The sequence below is a fragment of the Gobio gobio genome (genome assembly GCF_949357685.1).
Source record: "Gobio gobio genome assembly, chromosome: 23".
In the NCBI taxonomy this organism is placed as follows: Eukaryota; Metazoa; Chordata; class Actinopteri; order Cypriniformes; family Gobionidae; genus Gobio; species Gobio gobio.
The window spans coordinates 7,376,189-7,395,000 of record NC_137119.1 but is presented as its reverse complement, the minus strand read 5'-3'; the positions used below and the strand labels follow the sequence as shown (position 1 = coordinate 7,395,000).

Genomic DNA, 18,812 nt, shown 5'->3' with positions numbered 1-18,812 from the left:
ACCCCTAAATGCATTGAAGCAACTGCCATGTGATTGTTTGATTGGATAATTGCATTAATGAGAAATTGAACAGGTGTTCCTAATAATCCTTTAGGTGAGTGTACATTTATTCATATCTTTTTTTTTTTTTTGGTGATGTGGCAATTTTCCAAGCACAACACAGTGAGACTAATGAATGTGTGACAGCTTCTTTATTATTACTCAAATGAAAAAAAGTATTATTTTTATGTGCTTATCACAAACATTAATTTTGAAGTATTTCCACACCGCACCGCTGAGGCTGATATTGTGTCTGCTGCTGCCGCCGGTGTTTCTGTGCATGGAAAATTATGTCAGTTACGTCACATGATCAGTCTTTGGAATCAGGGGTATTTTTACGAGTACAAGTACATGAGCTTGGTATCGGCCCCGATACTGATACTGGTATCGGTGCATCCCTAGTTTCATGGCCCCCAGAATATTTTTTTGTATGCATATCAGAACATGCAATGTCAAAACAAAGAACTGCTTAAAAAAAAGAAAATAAAAAAGTTTTATTCTAGCTTCATTAAAAAAGCAACATTTTAAGCAAAAAGCTGAGAAAATCACGTTTTTGTCAAAGACTACGTCTGGGTCGGATTCAGAACAATTATCAAAACACAGATGGGGTAGATAGAGTCCATTAACACCCCAAAGATTCAGAATCCTATAGCTCATCCTGGGTCAACATATCATTCAGTAACATTAGACAGTTTTGATTTATTTGCTGTTTAAAGTTAATGATCGCTTTATTTTACATATGCATAAGTTTATCATGATATTGCATGTTTCTGCATCTTTTTCGCCTGTTTTGATCATAGACTGTAAAAAAAGATGGACGATGCGCCTTCACTCTCTTCCATTGTGGTAAGGGAAGCCGCCAGTGTTCAAATACTGCGCTGACATCTTGAGTCTGCAAAGTAGTGAGCGCAGGGCAGACCCGCGGCATAGACGGAATAGGCAAATGCTACGGGCGCCACTCATCTTTAGGGGCGCCAAAATGAGTGATTTTTTCCCCGTTTTATTACTGATAATATTTTATTAATATTAATTCGAAATATTACCAAATAAAGCAAAAAAACTAAGTCCTCCGACACTTCCCGGCCAGCCAGTACTAGAAGTGCATCGGGAATTTGTTGTCGCCACGTTGCCTCTCCGCATCCAATGTAGACAGGATTGCTTTCGCGTTTTAGGGTGCTTGGCCCCTCATGCCAGAGAGGGAAAGTTGCCTGATTATTTATGATGGATGGCCGCCCGAATTCACAGTGTCAAAAAGACAGAAGACCTCTGATGCAGGGAAGATAAGGGATAAAGACAGAGGTAAAGTGATGCAATGAATGAACAGTTTATCTAATTTGATAGTAATACAATGTCTTTGGCCAAAACCATTCACACACTTTTTACTAACTGGCAAGCAGCATTAACAGCTCATCTTCTTCTTTGTCTACTTACTACTTCTTAGTCGTATCAATGTGGGCTCGGCAAGACCGTTTTGTGCTTGAGCGCCACCAAGTCGTGCTTTAACTTCAGCAGCTCCAGGCACGTAAACAAAAGCGGTGATCTCATTGGTCGGACAGTTTTTAACACGCTGCGTCAAAATAAAAACACGATGCCGCTTGATGACGCTTTTACGCCTGCCGTTTTGCTCGTCGGTTTGCACACTCACATTGGCGCCCTTTGTTTAGTCAAGTGGCATTAAACGTTGGCAATAAACGCGCGTGAAAATCGTCCCGGTGTGAACAGACCTTTAGACTGATAATATGTAGCTAAACCTTGATACAAGGGGCACCAGGTAAAATCTTGCCTAGGGCAGCAAATTGGTCAGGGTCGGCCCTGAGTGATCGCGAAGTGGAGCCGCGATATCAAGGTCCTGCCCACATTCCTAATCAATCACATGCCCCTCAACGTTTTGTAAAATAAACAGTTATGGACATGTAGAAATTAAAGTTAAAGCTCCAATCTCCTCCCGAAGTTCCTGAAAAAAGTCTGTCGGTACCTCAGCTGTCAATCATAACACCCCCATTTTTATAGCATCAAATACTTAAACCAAACTTATTTAAAGAATGAACACTTGAACTAACATCAGCGTGAAAACTAACTAAAATGACAGAAACCATCCCTCCATTTATTTGAAGTGTAATTTGATAGTTTAGTTTGTCTATGCTCCATTAGATTACATGGAGCGGGCGGGGTTTATGACCTATACTGGGACCAACCACCTGGGGGCGATCGAGACACTTTGGCTTCACTTTTCAGGACTCGCATGGCACGCTTGGTTTTGATCTGGAGATTTTGTACTCTTTCAGAAGATGTGTAATAGCTTTTTTTGTGTAACAGCGATTGTTTTAAACTCTCACAGCGACAGAAAAGGCTACAACCAATCACATACAAGGAAACAAAGGTGCAAAATGTCCAGTAGATGTCACTATTCAATCAACATTAACCTTTGCCAGGTATCGCATATTATCACGACACAAGATTACAGCTCCTGTGCAGTGCATGCAAGTCGCTTTAGGCTACAGACAACGATAACATAGCCTAACCTTTTGAGTTAAAACTTGAAGATTTTTTTCTAAACCTAATTGTGTCCGCTCCTATAGAAATTGAATGTGTATGACTGTGGCACTTAAATGTTTACATTGTGACTCAGCTGGAAACACAGCTGCTCCGGATCGATTGGTTCCTGAAGTGTGTGTTTGTCTCATCAGATGCGGTGCTACTGTTTCTGGAGGAGCACCTCAAATTGTCCCACGGACATTCGAAAGTAAGTGCGGAACCGGCCATGATAAAGTTTTAGCTCCTGTACAAGATTAGCATATTCAGCTTCAGGCTCTCTGTTCTTTTAAGACCGGGTGCACCCAAAACCTTCTTTTCGGTCTTGATAAAATGAAAAGCTTGTCTTCACTGGATGATGAAGTGTCCATGTTCTCTCAGCTGTCGCCGCGAATGTTTTAAAATGGTGGAGCTCTGAAGGGCCTTTAATAAGTGTTTCATTGGAGTCAATCTTATCTTTCAAACAATAAATTCAAAACACTTATTCATTTACCAACAAAGCAAATGGCGGTCTTATGAATCACTTCCTCAAACGATTCGTTTAAAATCGTAGATTCATTCAGAAACGAAACACCACTGTGTTGCCAAGAAGCGCTCTGCTACAATTTTGTTTGGCCCCATTGACTTCCATTGGTTCTTTTCTCCCTACTTTGGAAGTCAATGGCTCCTAACTGTTTGGTTACCAACATTCCTCAAAATATTTTATTTTGTGTTCAGCAGAAGAAGGAAACTCACACAGATTTTAATTTTTGGGTGAACTATCCCTTTAAGGTTTTAAATTTGTTGCGTTTTAAAGAAATCTTGCTAATGCTACTTAGTCTTACTTAGAAAAACAGCTAAATATTTCATTTTGGCCAGTACAAATGATGCCAGGCCACGTAAAAAATCTGAACTAATGAAAAAGAAAAAAAATCTTTAAAGTTGAACCCAGGTGATGAATATGAAAAGCATTGTTCTTTTTCTTGTCTGTTCAAGCAAGTGCTAGAAAGCAGATCAGTAATAAGGCTCTTGATACCATCTCCAATAACAGACGAGAAAGCAGCGAAGCGTACAGCCCTTAATCAATGAAACATCCAGCGTCAGATACTGTACATTGTACAGTACAGCAGAGATTTGTTCAATCTGCCTGCAAAAAAAAAAAAAAAAAAGCATCAAAAAGTCCCACATTCATCATTCACGTTTTATCGAGCCGCAAAAGCTGGAACATTACGCCAGTTTATTTCTTCATGGATTTATTCATTCATAAATATTCATCCTCCACATATGTCACACACACACACACACATGATTTATCTGAAAGAGAAATATTGCTTTTCTAATATTACACACCGAGATTTATTGTCTCTCATTACCATTGTTATCGCAGTAGCTTTCAAGTAATCTATTTTTACCACTATGGGCGTTCACTATTTACTGCACAGGAATATCATTCGGGATCATACATCTTTCTCCAGAAATCCATATAAGTGTGGAATCAAAGGCAGAAATCTGCAGCACAAAGCATTCTGGGACCCCACAGTGCCTGAATTAAGCGTCTCTTTAATGGAAATGGTCTATTTTCCAGGGCATTAGAATGATCCAGGCCTGGAGTTTAATTGGAGCGCTGTGTTTAAGAGGAGTGATGTATGAAAAGAAGTTAAAGTCGGGCAAGTCCACACATTCGGGCTTGATACGGGCCCAGGCTTAATCAGTCAGATGAGATCAGATTCTGATTTAAGACGGAAGGAAATAACAAGGGAGAAATGAAATGGTAATTACTATTGATTACCTATGTGCATATGACCCCACAAGCCTGGCTTTGCATACTTAAATCAACTTAAATAATTGGATTTGCTAATTTTTGTATGTGTAAGCCAGAGTGCGTATGGCTAGGACTATGAAATGCGTCTATGCTCAGTGAAAGAATAAAAAAGTGACTTAAGAGATTATGTAACTTGACTCTAGTGATAAATTGCCTCACCTTTAGTCTGTTTTGAACGTGCACTGGATTTATTGCTGGAGTTCGGTACATCGGTCATTGCACTCGATTTGACTTTAGCAAACATATGATTCTACAAACATATGAATCATTTATTATGCGATCCTTCTTTACAAACAAATACTGCACATATGCCATGAGTACACGTGCAGGATGATGAAGATCAGGAGGTGAGAAGCAGTTGTGGTGTGTGTCTGACAGAAGCATGAGTGACCATGCTGCAGAGCACGTGCTCACGGCTGTGTTCGTCTGATGATGCGCTGCTGCCCCCTACTGGATGGACAGAGAATCGCATAGCAAACGCTGATTGTCGTACAGACTTTATAGCCTACGTTCTACATAATCAGAATTTTGTTTCTAAATGTTCTGATTCATGACATGGTCCACATTCAAATGTCTTTTTCATTTCACAGAATGAAGGACTCGTTACTTCGCTATGGAACATTTTTTAACATTCTCTAAACTGTATGTGCAACTGTCACAACTGTTTGCTGGAACGTCATTAAAATATTTCCTCACCCAAAACATTTAATTCATGCTTCAAAACCTAGTTACTGTTTCAGTAAATTGGTCAATGCCACCAAAATATAGTTTTTTTTTTGTCATCGTGTGAGCCAAAATGGTCAAAATCTTCTGATGTTTTTTCACCATGGAAATATTTGTTATATACAAATGACATGTTTTTACTTCTCTGTGGACACTAACTGCTTTCTATTCTGTAAAATAATGTCTTGTGGATCACATTGAGCTTTTTACTGTAAATACAGATTCAGACAGTAATGTAGGCCTAGTACACAAAAAGAAAATTAACATTATACAGTGCAAACATTTTTTTTTTTAATAAATGTGTAACATGTCAGCTTAAAATGATATCTTCCTATTGCTCATCCATGACAAAAATGTTTAGTTTACATGCAACACATTTCTACATAAATAAATGTACTGTATACACCAATCAGGCATATCATTTTGATCTAATGTCCTAATATTATGTTAATCCCCCTTTTGCTGCCAGAACTGCCCTGACCCGTCGAGGCATGGACTCCACTAGACCCCTGAAGGTGTGCTGTGGTATCTGGCACCAAGATGTTAGCAGCAGATCCTTTAAGTCCTGTAAGTTAGGAGGTGGGGCCTCCACCATGTTGTTTGTTCAGCACGTCCCGCAGATGCTCGACTCGATTGAGATCTGGGGAATTTGAAGGCCAAGTCAACACCTCAAACTTGTTGTGCTCCTCAAACCATTCCTGAAGCATTTTTGCTTCGTGGCAGGGCGCATTATCCTGCTGACCAGAGAATAAGTATTCAAAGTAACATCCACATGGATGGCAGGACCCAAGGTTTCCCAGCAGAACATTGCCCAAAGCATCACTGCCTCCGTCCGCCTTGCCTTCTTCCCATAGTGATCCTGGTGCCATGTGTTCCCCAGGTAAGCGACGCACACACACCCGGCCATTCACGTGATGTAAAAGAAAATGTGATTCATCAGACCAGGCCACCTTCTTCCATTGCTCCCTGGTCCAGTTCTGATGCTCACGTGCCACTGTTGGTGCTTTCGGCGGTGGACAGGGGTCAGCATGGGCACCCCGACTGGTCTGCGGCTATGCCGCCCCATACACAACAAACTGAGATACTCTGTGTATTCTGAAACCTTTCTATCAGAACCAGCATTAACTTCTTGAGCAAGAAGAGCTCCAGTAACTCGTCTGTTTGATCGGACCACACGGGCCAGCCTTCACTCCCCACATGCATCAATGAGCCTTGGCCGCCCATGACCCTGTCACCGGTTCACCACTGTTCCTTCCTTGAACCATTTATGATAGATACTGACCACTGCAGACCGGGAACACCCCACAAGAGTTGCAGTTTTGGAGATGCTCTGACCCAGTCGTCCAGCCATCACAATTTGGCCCTTGTCAAACTCACTCAAATCCTTACGCTTGCCCATTTTCCTGCTATGAATGAGCCATATTCAGTCTATTACGAGGCTTACCATTCTTAACTTGATTTAAAAAGGCAGCTCTGGCACACCAGAGGTTAAAGTTAGCCTTTGTTTAATTAGGACATTTAAGTAGCTTTTATAAATGTTCTTTAGAAAAAAAAAGACAATGGCACTGACATATTTTAGGATATCTCAGTGCAGGTTGCTTTCAGTTAAAACTGCTCAAACATGCATTTTAGTCTGGGACTAGACTGAAGTCCCCGAGACCCATCTTTTCATCCGTTGCTTTCAGCCGACAAGAAATCCTTTTTTTCTATTAAGATATTTGCCCCTTCATTTTATAAGGCATTTTGTACTATAAGAAAGACATTTTTTCAAACCTAATTAAATGTATGCATCCTCTTTTATGAAAAAGAATAGGCAACATTTCAATCATAATAACAAGACAGAGAGCCTTATTCTAATTGATTGATTTTATTTAAGAAATTGAAATGCTATTACCAATGAATGGAATGAAATCAGTCAACAGAAGCTCAATATGAAGAGGCATGTTTAATGCAGCTCAGAGGTGACATGAATGTATTAACAATGCAATTAGAATTGCATAAATAATATGAGATTAGAAAAATGCGTATTCATTCAGTAACGAGACACCAGTCCGTGTTGCTCGGAGACACAATGGTTCTGCGGTGGTTTTGATTGGAGCAATGATGAAATGGAGCAAAAATAAGCAATATCGACAATATTTTGTCCAATGTAATATTAGCTTTTTGTTATTGTGGAAAACACCCTAGCCTAGATACTCTGATTTTTCAGAGCTCATGTGAGCCGATGCGCATCATTTGGGCCCAACATGAATCCACTTTGAGAAAAAGTGGTAACATAAATATTAAGGGCTTTGCAAGGGACATTGACAACCTGGCTTTTTACGACACTTTCTCTTGCTTTGGGGAAGTTCTGTTGTGCAGAGTGGTCTGTGACAGTAATGGAGAAGCTAAAGGCTATGGTTTCGTCCATTATGCCACACTCAAGGCTGCTGAGTTGGCAATTAATAAGCCATTAGAGGAACGCCAAGCAAAGTGAAATGCCAGTCCAGACCCGCTCAAAAGACAGACTACAGACTCCAGGCCTGCCATACAGCTTGGACAGTGAGGTGCTGTGCTCTCTAGTTTGTGTCTCCAGCTCAAATGTTGAAGAACAGACGGAGCACGGTTTCACCATGGTATTTCACGAGTTCACACTTACATATAATTTATGGAGAGTAGTTTAAATGCGTATTTGGCGTGCTGTCCGGGGGGAGGGCTTCGAGCTCGGAATTTTGGCCCGAACCCAAAGTACCCCCCCCCCCCCCCCCCCGTGAATGTAAGTGGTTGATGAATAAAAGTGTGGAGAAGGGGTGGTGGAGGGATGCTGGCAAACAGTCAATGAACAGAGGTAAGACTGCTGCGTGTATATATACCTCTTATTGATGATTAGCTGATTGCTCTCCACCTGTGTCAATTATCTGAACTTACTCCTCCCGAACTTTGTTTATAAAACATCATTTGTAGTAAAACCCTGGATATACAAATGGTAATCACTATGCAAAAAAAACATACTATAATAAAGGAGGACGGGAAAAAACATGACTCATGATAATGCATGTTCAGTATTAGGATTTTTCTATAAAGATATTTTCATTATGTAAGATAAAACAACACATGGTTGTGAGAGTAATACTTTAAATTTAACCAAAATAATTGTACAACCCCAAATCAGAAAAAGTTGGGACAGTATGGAAAACGCAAAAAAAAAAAAGAAAAAAAAGAAGTGATTTCTAAATTTACTTTGACTTGTATTTCATTGCAGACAATATGAACACAAAATATTTCATGTTTTGTCAGAATGTGGTTTTGCATTGTCTTGTTGAAATATGCATGAACGTCCCTGGAAAAGATGTCTTCTTGAAGGCAGCATATTATGCTCCAAAATCTCTGTGTACTTTTCAGCATTAATGGTGCCTTCACAGAAGTGCAAGTTACCTTTGCCAAGGGCACTGACACAACCCCATACCATGACAGACCCTGGCTTTTAGACTTGTTGCTGGTAACAGTCTGGATGATCCTTTTCTTCTTTGGTCCAGAGCACACGGCATCCATTCCTCCCAAAAAATACCTGAAATACTGATTCTTCTGACCACAGTACACGTTTCCACTGTGTGACGGTCCATCCCAGATGCCTCCGAGCCCAGAGAAGTCGACGGCGCTGGACACTGTTAACATTGGGCTTCCTTTTGGCACAGTACAGTTTTAACTGGCATTTGTGGATGTAACTACGTATTGTGGTACTTGACAAAGGTTTGCCAAAGTAGTCCTGAGCCCATGTGGTGATATCGCTTATAGGTGAATGACGGTTCTTGATGCAGTGCCGCCTGAGGGATCGGAGATCACGGTTGTTCAGCTTAGGCTTACGCTCTTGTCCTTTACGCACTGAAATTCCTCCAGATTCCTTGAATCTTTTAATTATGTTATGCACTGTTGAATGTGAAATATCCAAATCTCTTCCTATCTTTCTTTGAGAAACATTGTTTTTAAACATTTCAATAATTTTCTCACGTATTTGTTGGCAAACTGGCGATCCTCTGCCCATCTTTGCTCCTAAAGGATTAGACCTTTCTTGGATGCTGCTTTTGTACCAAATCATAATTACAATCACCTGTTTCAAATCACACCATTATTTAACCATTTTACCTCATTACTAGCCCTAAATTGCTCCTGTCCCAACTTTTTTTGAAATGTGTTGCAGGTCTGAATGACAGGAAAGGATGCATATTTACAAATGACATGAAGTTGACCAGACAAAACATGAAATATTTTGTGTTCATATTGTCTGCAATGAAATACAAGTCAAAGTAAATTTAGAAATCACTTCTTTTTTCTTTCTTTTTTTGCGTTTTCCATACTGTCCCAACTTTTTCTGATTTGGGGTTGTATATGTGCAAAATTATGAGGTGGTTGACGTGTTGATGAAAAAGTGACAGGTACAAGACAATTTGTGAAAAAGTAAACACACACACACACACAAGTGAGAAAATGAAAATGGAAGTGAAGGTGCAGTTCAAGAGAGAACCTTTAATTATTTAGCATGGCCCCAGCTTAAGGATTTAAACCTTTTATGTGATGGTGATGGCCATACAAAAAATCGGGTTGTCTGTGGTTTCAGAATTAGTTGTGGGTGTATGGGATGGCCTGGATGAGTGTGAGATTTCCCGGCCTGAAATTTTGTCTCAGTCTGCCCCCTGGTCCAACCACTGTATAGAAATACTGCCATTTTCAAATACCATGGTAGTGATGGAAGAAACAAAGCTCATCCAATTGCGTCAAAATGATCCACTGTTTCGAAGCCCTCGAACCGCCATATGCAGTCTGTGATTCGTCCTCTTCTAGAGTCATGCAGTGTCGCCAATCCATCGTGCAGTGTGAACACAGCAGTGACCGAATGCTGGCCCAGATACTCATGCAGTGTGAAAAGAGCAGTGATCCGACGAGTTTGAAAATCGTGCAGTCTGAACTCGGCATTAGCGAATCCTCATTTACTGCAATCACGTGACTTTCTCCGAATCACTGGTTCGAAACCAATGAGTCCCAAAGGTTTTGAAGCTTCATGAAGCAATGTTCTCTATACCATGGTATGCATGGTAGCATGAGTTCAGTGTGATATGTCAGTGTGTAAAATCAAACAGCAGACACTGATTTTCACACATTGTGATCGTGGTCTTTATTGGTCAGGCAAATGTTAACACTTGATGATGCAATACATTCAAACATCAAACGGTGCTTTAGCAATGTGGACTTCACCGCATACAGCGCTTGACACCGGAAAGTGGATTTCTACTTCTATCTGAGGACTTCAGAGAGAGAGAGAAATATGCTTTGAAGCGTGACACTATTGCAGACGTGGCAGGGTGACAGCGGGGCCGGAGTGAGAGGGCATAAAACGGTAAAACCAGACAGCACAGCGTCTCACAATCTCCTATGATTAACATTGATTTCTGTAAAATAACAAAGGGTGACATTTTTCAAACGAAGCGATGACATAACAAAAAGAAGCGGGCCTGGAGAACAAGCGTCGATGACAGCGCTCGCAGGACAGACGGGCCCGCCCAAAGCGTGATCTTTGAACACCGTCGTTATTTGGATGAGTTTAAATGGCAGCCGTGGACTCTCTGGGCCGGTGGAGGGTCACGTGTTCCAGCTGTCCAGAGTCCGACACGTCGTAGCTGGTCTTGTACTTGGCTAAGATCTTCATGAGTGGACGTAGCTTCAGCCACCACTGCTCCTTAGGGATTCTGTGACTGAACACACAGAACAGAGGGTCAGATATTGTTAATGATGAAGTATTTGATCCTGTTTATGTAAGAAGTGTGGTGTGAACATACACAAAGTCAGTATCGTCTTTCAGCTGAACTACCGGCTGGAAAACCATAGCACGACGCCGCATGCCCAGCAGACAGGCCGAGTCCTCTGTGTTGGCAAACACTCTCCCTACAGAACACACACAAGTTCCACACGCGCTCACAAAATCACCACTGTGTTGTCATTAGATTGTGAAGCATTTCTGCAGGAAATGTTAACTCTTTCCCCGCCATTGATGGAAATTTACATAATTTATGACATAAATCCTTGTTTTCACTGTTATACGGTAGGGGGCGCTATTACGCATATTCTGAAACAAAATATGCAGATCTTCAGATTTTCATTCGACATAATATTCTGAGGGGCCATGAAAGTTTTGTGAAAATGATCAAAAATGCTGGTCAAAAAAAAAAAAGCACTGGTGGGGAAAGAGTTAAAAAGATTCTGATACGGTGTCAGTTTGCGTATAAGAATAACTGCTTTATATCAATAAATAACAAATAAATGCATGGTTTTTAATCAAACATTTACAATAGTAACCTGGTCTATTTGCAATAAAATACAATAAATATATACATGGAAATATAGTTGAAATCCACAAAATAATAATACTAAAATAATTAACGGAAGCTTGTTTCTGCCACAGAATATAAAAAAAAGAAAGAAAAAAATTAATTGACCGTTCGCAAAACCGCGCCCCCTTTAGTTACTGTTGCTATGTCCGACAAGCCATGGCGCTCTCACACCACACACACACGTTCTCACGTAGAGAAAATACATCGCGGAGCAAAGAGGACACTGACAACACACCGACAGACAGGACAGAGCAAGTTACTTTTGATATGAAACAAAGTCTCAACTTTCAAATTGTAATTTTTTAAAGAAATGTAAACAATAAATAGCGTTTTGTGGCTCTTTAATGTGTCGTGATCGCTGTAGCGCCTCAGTTAAAGCTGCTCGTGAACCGATCATCTCTTCCTTCTAGTTAATTGATAAGCATGAAATAAACATGAATGAGCACTAAAAGAAATGTTGTTTCAACCGCGGAAAGACGTCAGTACACACCGCTTTTCCAAGTTCAAGTCCACCGACGTTAATCTACTAATGCTGCATTCACGGAATTAAAGACGAGTTTCCTAGGTAAATATTGAACATGAATGCCCTCCACTTTGGAAATTTGAATGGGACGAACTCGTAATCACGACTTCAGAAGTGGGAATTATCACATTTCCGACTGCTTTGTCGGACAAAACGGCAGATTCGGCGATGTGATTGGTCAGATCGCCTGTCAATCAAACTTGCGGCGAAGGGTGAATTGTGACTTTTCACATTTGACTTTTTTGTCTTGCAAATGCAAGTTCATATCTCATAATTCTGACATTTTTCTCAGAATTGTGAAATATAAACTTGTAATTGCGAGAAAGTCAATTCTATTACATATTTGACTTTTTCTCAATTTCAAAATTCTGAGGAAAAGTCAGAATCGTGTGATATAAACATGCATGTGCAAGAAAAAGTCAGAAATGTGAGATAAAAAGTCCTGATTTTTTCCCCTCAAATTTTTGGAAAAAAAGCGGGAATTGCGTAGCCTAGAAATCTAGACGCGTAGCGGCAGTAAATGTAATTTGCAGCCGGGTCGTCTAGCAACTCTCCGTTGGCTTGCGAGCTTGAAAAACCAAACTCTAGTCAGGCCAATCACATCATGTATAGAGTCGGTGGGCGGGCTTAACATAATGACGGCAGAGTTGCGACGGTTCCGCGTGAATTCCCTGCTACTTGAAAACAGAAGTTGGCTGCTGCTGCTGGCGAACATCGATCTTTCTAATCGGCTTTGGCTGCGACTCTGGAAGACTTGGAGTTAAGATTTTCTTTGAGAAAAGAACAAAGAACGGTACTGAAGTCATTTTTAAAAAAGGAAGATGTGTTCGGAGTTTTGCCGACCGGCAAAAGTTGAATCTATCAACTAGCTCCGCTGGTGGGAAAACGCATGGGACTCAGCCACGACCCGCTTGTGATTGTTGTCTCACAACTGATAGCGCTTATGTTAAAGGAGGCTACAAAAATTTGGACTCAAGGCCATGAAACTTGGCAAAGGCGACCAGGAGGTTTGTATATAGTTGTACATATGACCACCGACCTGTTTTGAAATAACTGCCTGAATGCTCCCCAAACTTATGTCAGATGACTGAATATAAATAAAGTTGGAGATGGATATATTTGCACTTGTTGTCAAAGTGTTTATTTTCCATGAAAATGTTGTGTATGCAATGCGTTTTATTTACAATGTAAATGAATGTACAAGCACGCCTGCAATTCTCATATTCATTCTGCAAAATTGCCAGCAGTCGTTGGGCTCCATTACCAAAACATTTGTTGGCTTACTTTTCCACAACACACCATATGAGAAACACCATACGCGGGTTGGTTGTAATTTGAAAGACAACCGTTTATCCCGCCCCTCGGATTGAGCCCTGCTAATGGTGTGTTCCCAGACCCAACATCTTGATGTGGGTCTAGCTTGTCAGGCTAAGAATTGCGAGATATTAAAGATAGAATTGTGAAATAAAAAGTTGCAATTATTTTTCTTTTTTTAATTCTGTGGCGGAAACAAGCTTCCATATAGATTAGTATATAGAAATAATATTTACGGTAACACAATACAATAAGGTTTCATTAGTTAACAAGTTAATGTGTTAACTAACATGAACTAACCATGAGCAATACATTTGTTACTGTATTTGTTAAAATCAGTTAATAAAAAATACAGCTGTTCATTGTTGGCTCATGTTACTTCGCAGTGCATTTACAAATGTTAACAAATACTTGATTTTAATAATGTATTAGTAAATGTTGAAATTAACATTAACAAAGACTAATAAGTGCAGTTCACTATTAGTTTATGTTAATTCATGTATGAAACCTTATTGTAAAGTGTTACCATATTTACAATTACACTAAAGCTACACTATGATAATGCTGTAATCCCCTGAAGGACAGTCTTTCACTGAGGTTATTAAATCAGACTGTAGAAAATACAAATGTTTACCTTCATCTTTATTCATCCACAGGCACAGCAAAAGGAGTAAAAAAAACACACACACACAAAACTAGCTGAAAAAACGCAGCGACTATAGAGTCATCTTTCAAAATAAAATAAATATAGGTCAAGGACTTTGTTGAGGACTATGGCACATCTGTGTATGTGTGCAGCCGTGATTACACTAACAATATGACCGTTACAGCAGCACAGGTCAACAAGAAGGTCAAGAGGTGAATTCTACTGACAGGTGAAAACTGCTTTATTAAGTTTGCTTCATTAACACATGTAATTTCTACCTTGTCTGTAGCTTTCATTCAGTTTCTTGCTGATCCACTGCATGGCCTTGGCAGCGATTTTGGTACCAAAGTTACGGTCAAATGGAGAAGGAGCACCACCCTGTGAAAAAGTATACATATTAATGAATTAATATTGTATATAAATAGTTTTATATTACTCTTTGAAATAATAAATAGAATATTATAAAGACTGTTATACGGTTTGTCTATAGATCTGTTTATAGATTAGAGCTGTCCTTGTATTGTATTAAGCAATCATAACTTGCTTGTTCACTTGAATTAGCAGGCAAAAGAAAACGGTATGTTTGCTACAGAATATTGATCCATTCGACTGGAGTTAAATGGTGCCCGTCGGCCACTGTGTTCTTTGATTTATGATTTATGTGTAGTACCTGCTGCATGTGACCCAGAACATTCTTCCTGCAGTCAAACACTCCCCTGCCTTCCTCGGAATAGAGCTGATAGATGAAGTCTGTGGTGTAGTTTTCATTACAGCTCTCATTCCTGCATGAACACAAGCACACACAAAACCGGCTGAGTGAGGAGCGGCTGTTGTGACTGACAGAACGCCTGAGGCTCTGCTCCCACATCTCAATCACATTGACCCAAAATACTCTCATCTGAGCTGAGAGGAGATGAAACATGAGGGAATGCAGCCAAATACTGAGACAGAGATTCTGTGCAGATAGACAGACAGACAGACAGACAGGTGGACAGAGAGACAGATAGATAGAAGGTTATAGACAGAAAGACAGGTGGATAGACAGAGGCCTTGTCCACACTGATACGTTTTCTCTCTTTCTGCGTGGTACTGTGATAGGGAGTCACCCGTGCAATAAGTCCATTCGTGAAATTTCCTCACTACTAAATATTCCAAGGTCAACTGTTAGTGGTGTTATAACAAAGTGGAAGCAATTGGGAACAACAGCAACTCAGCCACGAAGTGGTAGGCCATGTAAAATCACAGAGCTGGGTCAGCGCATGCTGAGGGTCACAGTGCGCAGAAGTCTACAGACGTAAGTTTGGTGAAGGGGGATGTAAAAAAGTTTGTAGATATGGAAAGGAGGCGGGAACCGGCGAATATTCAACAAAACTTAAACGTAACACAAAAACACAACTTAAAATCCAGGCCTGGGGCCTCATTTATAAAACTTTGCGTAGGATTTGCGTCAGAAGTTGCGTACGGATGAAACATAGGACGTGCGTACGCACAGAAATATTCGGATTTATAAAACCGTGCGCACGCACATCCTACGCAGTTTTCCCTTAATAAATCACAATCAATTCTAAATGTAGCGCAGCTTTTGCGGCTTCACGTCACGCCCATAGTTGCCCATAAATAGTCCGTGAAACGCCCACAAGTTAATATTTATCGATTGCGAAATCATGGCAAATACAGAGAGGAAATAAAAAAAAACGTAACTTCACTTAATGTGAAGTAGAAGTTATCGTTGGCGAGGTGGAAAAGAGGAGAAAATATTTTTTGGAGGGCACAGTGTGGGCATTACTAATGCCAAAAAGGCACTTGAGGTGCAAAAGGTTGCAGACGCCGTAAATGCTGTAGCATCACAACCTCGGACCGTGGCCGAAAAAGAAAAGAAATGGTCGGACATCAAAGTCGAGGCAAAAAAGCGTCTAGCGCTCCATCGCCAGAGTGTGTCTGCCACGGGTGGGGGAGAGGGGACACCGCAGCTGACCCCTCTTGATGAGAGACTGGCGGCAATTATTGGGGAATCCCTATTAATCCCTATCCCTATTATCTACGTGGAAATGGGAAATAGTTCAGTGCAAATGTAATTTCTTGCAGCTTTCTGAATGGTTGAGACATACGTCATATGTTATTTTATCGAAAATAAAACAAACTAAAGGCATTTGCATGAATACCATGATTCCGTAGCTGATGAAGAAATTTTTACTATGAAAACAACTTTCCCCAGTGAACAATTAATACATCTATCTATCTATTTATCTATATATCTCCCTAATTATCTATCTATCTGTCTATCTAATTGCATCTAGGCTATATCTGCTCCGCCAGACGGACACATTGACGAGAATATCAGTTTTGTACATTATTTCGTTCTGTTTACCATATTATTTATGAGGATGAATTGCATAACATGCCAATATTGTTGCAGAACATAAAAATTTCATATTTTTTTTTGCATTTCTGTTGTAATTTTCTTTGATTTTGTTTGTTTTACACTGCAGATCGATCAAACGGGTGTTCGTGTAGGCTGTTAATTGTAATACTTGCTTTGTGAAGTCTTCCAGTTATTTATGAGAGGCAGTATTGCCATTTCTTTTACACAACGGTCTACAGTTTCACACACTTTCACGTGTTTCTTCCATCTGCCGACGGTGTCGCCATTTCTCATTTCACCCGTTTTTGTGCGTACGCCTGGGTCAGAGCTTGCGTGAAGGACCGCACATTTTCCCGTCAAGTTTGCTTTTTATAAATACCAATTATTGCGTAGAGAGTGGCGTACGCCTTCTTTTGTGCGTACGCAACGTTTATAAATGAGGCCCCTGGTCCTCTATCGTCCTTCAATGTTGTCGCTCCTCCTTTTATGCTTCCGTCACTCCTCGGTGAGACATGCCCCATTCTCACGGTCTCTCTGCCTCGCTGCTTGCCAAAGGGGGGATTAATATGTGGGGTTGTTTTTCAGGGGTTTTTCAATTGTTTTTCAACAATTTCATGCTCCCAACTTTGTGGGAACAGTTTGGGGATGGCCCCTTCCTGTTCCGACATGACTGTGCACCAGTGCACAAAGCAAGGTCCACAAAGACATGGATAAGTGAGTTTGGTGTGGAGGAACTTGACTCAACCCGATAGAACACCTTTGGGAAGAATTAGAGTGGAGACTGCGAGCCTGACCTCACAAATGTGCTTCTAGAAGAATGGTCAAAAATTCCCATTAACACACTCCTAAAACTTGTGGAAAGTCTTCCTAGAAGAGTTGAAGCTGTTAGAGCTGCAAAGGGTGGGATAACTCCATATTAAACCCTACGGATTAAGAATGGGATGTCAATAAAGTTCATGTGCATGTAAAGGCAGGCGTCCCAAAACTTTTGGCAATATAGTGTATGTATGTTTCTACCGCTATTGTGCCTGTTATGTGCTATTCACTTTCACACCGTTGCTAAAGATATGGTACGCTTTGTACACTCTTCATATAGTCGTATGTAAAGATGACAGAAAATGTACTTACATTTGCTGTCCGGCGGAAGAAAGTTGCGTTTTAGACCAAACATAATTGTGACTGAGTACGACCTGGACGCATCAGTGAATGCTAAGATATTTTGCTAAATAAAATGATCCTGCCAGAAGGATGGCATGAGAACTTTATTAAGTCTGTTCCACCTGTATCATCTCAGTGAGCTTTTATGAGGGTTTAAACGCATGTGCAGTAAGGTGACTTTAGCGTTTGAAAATGTTAGTGTGGACGGAGATGCCTTTTGAAATGAAAACACCATTTTCAAATGTATCTGGATTAATGTGGAGAGAGAGACAGGCAGGTGGACAGACAGACAGGTAGATAGAAGGGTATAGACAGACAGACAGAAGGGTATAGGCCGACAGACAAACAGGTGGACAGATAGAAAGATAGATAGAAGGGTATAGACAGACCGACAGATAGATAGACAGATAGATAGATAGATAGACAGATAGATAGATAGATAGATAGATAGATAGATAGATAGATAGATAGATAGATAGATAGATAGATAGATAGATAGATAGATAGATAGATAGATAGATAGATAGATAGATAGATAGATAGATACCTCAGGACTAGTCCTCTCTGAATGCTGGTCTTCATTTTCTCTGTCAAGTGCTCAACATTCGACTGAAGCAAAAAGAAAAGCAGTTCCTTCCTTTAACCAACAGGTGGCACTAATGTTTGTTTAATAAGTGCACTAAACTTGGCACTGAATCAAAGTTTATATAACCATATATGTAATAATATATAATCGTGTTACGCAATTTATTTTATTACTAGGACACTAGCGGTTTAACAACATGCGTGTGCTGGTAACCTGTAGGTCTCTGATGTCGAACGGTTCCTCGTAGATATATGCAGCATCTGCTCCAGCCGCTAGACCACCAACACTGGCCAGATAACCACAGTAGCCCCCCATCGTCTCGATGATGAACACACGGTGCTTCGTACCACTGGCAGACTGCTTGATACGGTCACATGTCTGACAAACACATACATATTTAGTCATTTCGTTTCTTAGAGTAACGCTTCAAATATTGCAACAGCCTGCTCAATCACTGTCATACCAGATACATGACATGCCATGCAATAAGAACAGCTTGTCAACAACTATAACTTAAAATCAAATCAAAATCTTCCACATTTACAGAGAGCTTTTAGGAGCTTAAGATGACTTACTGTACATGACATTATGATGCACCTTCCTTATAAAAAACGATTTATTTGTATGTTTGTGTGTGTGTCCCTCACTGTCAACCCTGTTGTGACATTTCCCCTATAAAAATAATGGTTTGATCCTCCTTATATATATATATATATATATATATATATATATATAGACACACACACTGAACCAAATTATAAATGCA

At 40.3% G+C, this 18,812-nt stretch overlaps 1 protein-coding gene across 4 annotated transcripts in view; it reads right to left on the bottom strand.

The window, feature by feature from the left end:
• Window positions 1-6,950: 6,950 nt before the first annotated feature.
• pfkpa (phosphofructokinase, platelet a) overlaps window positions 6,951-18,812 on the bottom strand; it is a 58,248-nt gene continuing 46,386 nt past the window's right edge. For 2 of the 4 annotated variants that reach the window (XM_079806006.1, XM_079806005.1), the window contains exons 17-23: window positions 18,260-18,424; window positions 18,008-18,069; window positions 14,611-14,722; window positions 14,219-14,318; window positions 10,906-11,011; window positions 10,637-10,821; window positions 10,224-10,581 (exon numbers count right to left, since the gene is read on the bottom strand). In XM_079806006.1, the coding sequence (XP_079662132.1) occupies window positions 10,671-10,821; window positions 10,906-11,011; window positions 14,219-14,318; window positions 14,611-14,722; window positions 18,008-18,069; window positions 18,260-18,424 (696 nt within the window). In that variant the 3' untranslated portion in view covers window positions 10,224-10,581; window positions 10,637-10,670. Of the gene's footprint in view, window positions 10,822-10,905; window positions 11,012-14,218; window positions 14,319-14,610; window positions 14,723-18,007; window positions 18,070-18,259; window positions 18,425-18,812 lie in introns of all 4 variants that reach the window. The other 2 variants (XM_079806004.1, XM_079806007.1) reach the window with 1 other exon arrangement.